We start from the raw sequence: 4188 nt of genomic DNA on the forward strand, positions 1-4188 counted from the left end.
GAGTTTCACAATTTGAGTTGAATTACTGAAATAAATGAACTTTTCCATGACATTCTAATTTATTGAGATGCACCTGTATATATATGTATATATATATATATATATATATATATATATATATAAATATATATATACTGTATGCATAGATACATTTATTATTTAAAAAGTATGTGTGTGACTTAAAACACAGGCTTCTTGTAAAGCACTGGTTCGTAGTTAATAAAAAATAAATAAAACCCTATAATATCACAATAAAGCCAAATACAAGTTAAAGAAGTAAAGCTGACATGAGTGACTCTCCAACATGTTTACGTCTGGAGGACGCTCTGGTGAGAATCACACTAGGAGCTCATTAACAGTGATAGCAGACCTTCTGTCATCATCCAGCAAGGTGAACTCTCCTGGGAGCGGCTCAGCTGGTGAGGGACATAACAATCCACTGTGGAGATTCTCAAGTCAAACTACTGTAGGTCTCAGCACACCATACACACACAGTCAGTCTAAATACTGTTGCCATGAAACCAAGGGCCATTGTGCTGTTAAAGTTCGTATACTATCGTCTGTGAGTTATAAGATAACAAAATTTATTGTAAAAGCCATACTGAGAAAGTGGCAAAAGCATGGAGATATGCATATAGAGAGCAAGCATGAGAGATAAACAGTGAGAGAGACTGCGCAAAAGAACTACAGTTTCAATGTACCAGGTTGGTAGAAAGTGAGTCCAGACATTGAGCGTCTCATTGGTGAGCTGAAAGAGACTCAACACACAGTCTGTGGCCGAACTACGAGGGTGTCGATATCCAGAGATGATACTGTCCTCGTGAAATGCCTACCATGGAAAAAGAGAGTCACACAAACCCCTCATTTAATAAAGACAGCAAAGAAGTTCTCTCCACAGGCAAGCTAGCAAAATAATGCAAAGCATTAATATGAAAATGTTTGGGTACCTTCAAACTGTTTCACATCAGGTTGCATAGTTATAAGAGGGTAAAGAAAAAAATCAAGTGATTCTTGACTTCCTACCATCAATTTTACTATACCAAGAACACCTTAAACAACTACAGTTAAAATCACATCTGTTTGTTGTGGTAGTTTTGTGTTTGTTAAATGAATGAACTTACTTTGGGCACTTGGTGCACAGTGAAGACACGCTGAAGTTTGATAAGGCTGAACATGTTCCCCAGATGAACGGCCCTCAGTGCCTGACTCAGGAGAGAGAGGCTAAACATACATCAACACACCGCCAGGTACAGAGAGACAAATGCATATACAGACACTCTCCCACTCCACCTGATCAGAGACCGGCTCGGTTAGCCCTGCCCTTTTCATCACACCTACAGACATCAACCTCTATCATAAACACACACACACACACACACCTACAGCGCTGAATACACACCTGAAACAAACACACACACACACACCCAACACACCGGCTAGGTGAGAACGCTCACAGGAGCTATTCCTGAGCACATTGTTTCAGAGGTCAGAGAGTTTCACTCCGAAAATACATATGAATGCACACAACAGATCTGTTGATACGTTTCCATATACACTGCCATTCAAAAATCTGGGGTCAGAAAGAGTTTCCCACAAAAACATTAAGCAGCACAACTGTTTTTAACATGGATAATAAGAAGAAATGTTTCTTGAGCACCAAATCAGCATATTAGAATAATTTCTGAAGGATCATGTGACACTGAAGACTGGCTGCTGAAATTAAGTTTTGGAATAAATTACATACACTGAAATAGATATTGTAATATCAATAGAAATTGTAATAATATTTCACAATATTGCGGTTTTACTGCATTTTCAGCATGAAACGTCTTTAAAAAACACCTTACTGATACCTTACTTCAAATACTGATTGAAAGTCTTTAGAAAATCTTATTTCCCCTTTTTGCACCTAACACTCTCTGCAGGTTAAACAGGTTTCTCTGAGAATTTTCAACACAAGCTCAAGTGTAACACTGTTCGACTTAAGCAGGTGTATTAGCACAGAAGAAAAAAAATATATATATTTGAAACACAGGATTGCCCCATTATATCTCTGCAGAAAACTGCTGGGACAGACCCCACTTGCTCATTCAGGGTGGGGTGTTTAAGGCAGTTTCAGAAAGTGTAGGTGAAGTTGTGTAATGAATGGAGGGTGTGAAATGACATATATTTACAATGTTAATCCATAACATGCTGAAACATAGCCGTTACCATTCTCCTGCCTGTATTAATACAATGACAATGCAGAAACATTATTTCTATTCAAGAACACGTATCTTAAGCAAACTGTAACCATTGGTAGTGAATTTATTACCTCTTGGCAGAAATGACATGCATGTTGGCAGGGAAAGCTAAAAGCAACATGACTTAGAATGAAAAAAAGGATAACAATAAAAAGCAAGAGAGAGAAAAATGACACTTCATTAACAGTATCAGAATCATTAACATCCTAAATCTGTTTCCTTTAGTGTGACATTTCTGGCACCCTTCAATAATAATGCAATTACAACAAATTAAGTGTGATTTTTAGACAACAGTGATACATAATCTACTAATTATGTGTGATATTACAATAGTGTCAGCCCTTTAAGAAGATGATGGAAATGTGGTAAAAAAAAAAAAAAAAAACATACACTAGCTTTCTATTTTTTCTATTCTTTCTACTTGTTTTTCTTTGTGTGTGTGTGTGTGTGTGTGTGTGTGTGTGTATGTATATATATATACATACACACACCCCTTGCTACGTGTACTGTGTTAGGCTAACCGAGACTTGTCATTTGCACTTATATATTGTTGCTCTTTTGTTAGTTTTGACTGCTTTTATTGTCCTCATTTGTAAGTCGCTTTGGATAAAAGCGTCTTCTAAATCACTAAATGTAAATGTAAATTTCTGATAACGGAAATATATATGTGACCCTGGACCACAAAACCAGTCTTACGTCGCTGGGGTATATTTGTAGCATTAGCCAAAAACACATTGTATGGGTCAAAATTATTGATTTTTCTTTTATGCAAAAAATCATTAGGATATTAAGTAAAGATCATGTTCCATGAAGATATTTTGTAAATGTCTTACTGTAAATATATTAAAACTTAATTTTTGATTAGTAATATGCATTGCTAAGAACGTCTCTAGGTTACGTATGTAACCATGGTTCCCCGAGGGAACGAGACGCTGCGTCGAAGTCGCTTTGGGAACGCCCTTGCGTGACTGCGTTCTGAAGCACGTGTCAAATCAGTCCAATGGAGTAGCGAGACGTCACGAGCGGGGTGACGTAAGCACCAGAAAGTATAAAAGCGCATCCGGCAGAGGGCAAACCAGCTTCGATGAAGTAGCGCCTGAAGGGATGCAGGGAGTATGGCAAAGAGACACAGTGTCTCGTTCCCTCAGGGAACCATGGTTACATACGTAACCTAGAGACGTTCCCCTTCAGGAACTCGAGCTGTGTAGCGTCTGGACCAATCAAAAACACAATTTTTCATTTGATTTAACAAATCAGTTATTCATTAGATTAACAAGTCGTCACAGACCCCTCACCCAATAGACTGGGCGCCAGGATGTCTGCGAATGACCACAGGCCACTGGTTACCATGGCAACCCCAACACCTTTGCTAAGACCAGAGCCATTTACGACCTGATGGAATGTGAGTAGGGAAAATCACTGCATGTTCCATAGCAAGAGGCACAATGCACAGTAGAAATGGACTTTTCTACTAATTAATCCATAGGAAAACCTTTCTTTGAATGAACACACATAGCCTTCAGATCATCGTGTATGTTGTCTTTGAGATTTTATACTGTTTTATGCAGGCTTGTGATGGAAACACTCATTCCTGTCATCCTACATATATGTAACCCTACCATGTTTAGTATCTATGAATTAGTCTTCTGATATAAACCTCCGTGAGGGCACTGAGGAGGATTGGGCACCGTATACTGAGGTGTTATCCTTTCCTCCCCAGGTGGGTAGCCCTCAGGGACCTGACAATGGTAGGACCATTTAGCTGAGGTCTTCTTAGACAAAATAACTGTCCGCAGATCCGTTTTCGGTCTAGAAGACCCCGACTGAGAGCATCGCCCCGACCCCCGATCTTTCTGTGGAGGGGTGCGGGTTGCAACGCTTTTTTTTTTTTTTTTTTTTTTTGAGACTGGCGATATGAGGAGCTTGACGGCTTGGGCTGCTCCCG

The 4188-nt window shown here is 39.1% G+C and overlaps 1 protein-coding gene across 1 annotated transcript in view; it reads right to left on the reverse strand.

Moving 5' to 3' along the window:
• LOC107663947 (membrane progestin receptor gamma-B) overlaps nucleotides 1-1257 on the reverse strand; it is an 8922-nt gene extending 7665 nt beyond the window's left edge. The window contains exons 1-2 of the mRNA XM_016454358.1: nucleotides 1122-1257; nucleotides 702-829 (exon numbers count right to left, since the gene is read on the reverse strand). Of these exons, the coding sequence (XP_016309844.1) occupies nucleotides 702-829; nucleotides 1122-1229 (236 nt within the window). The 5' untranslated portion in view covers nucleotides 1230-1257. The remainder of the gene's footprint in view (nucleotides 1-701; nucleotides 830-1121) is intronic.
• Between the last annotated feature and the right edge of the window lie 2931 nt (nucleotides 1258-4188).

The sequence above is a fragment of the Sinocyclocheilus anshuiensis genome, unplaced genomic scaffold, assembly GCF_001515605.1.
Source record: "Sinocyclocheilus anshuiensis isolate Anshui unplaced genomic scaffold, SAMN03320099.WGS_v1.1 scaffold2129, whole genome shotgun sequence".
Taxonomy (NCBI): Eukaryota; Metazoa; Chordata; class Actinopteri; order Cypriniformes; family Cyprinidae; genus Sinocyclocheilus; species Sinocyclocheilus anshuiensis.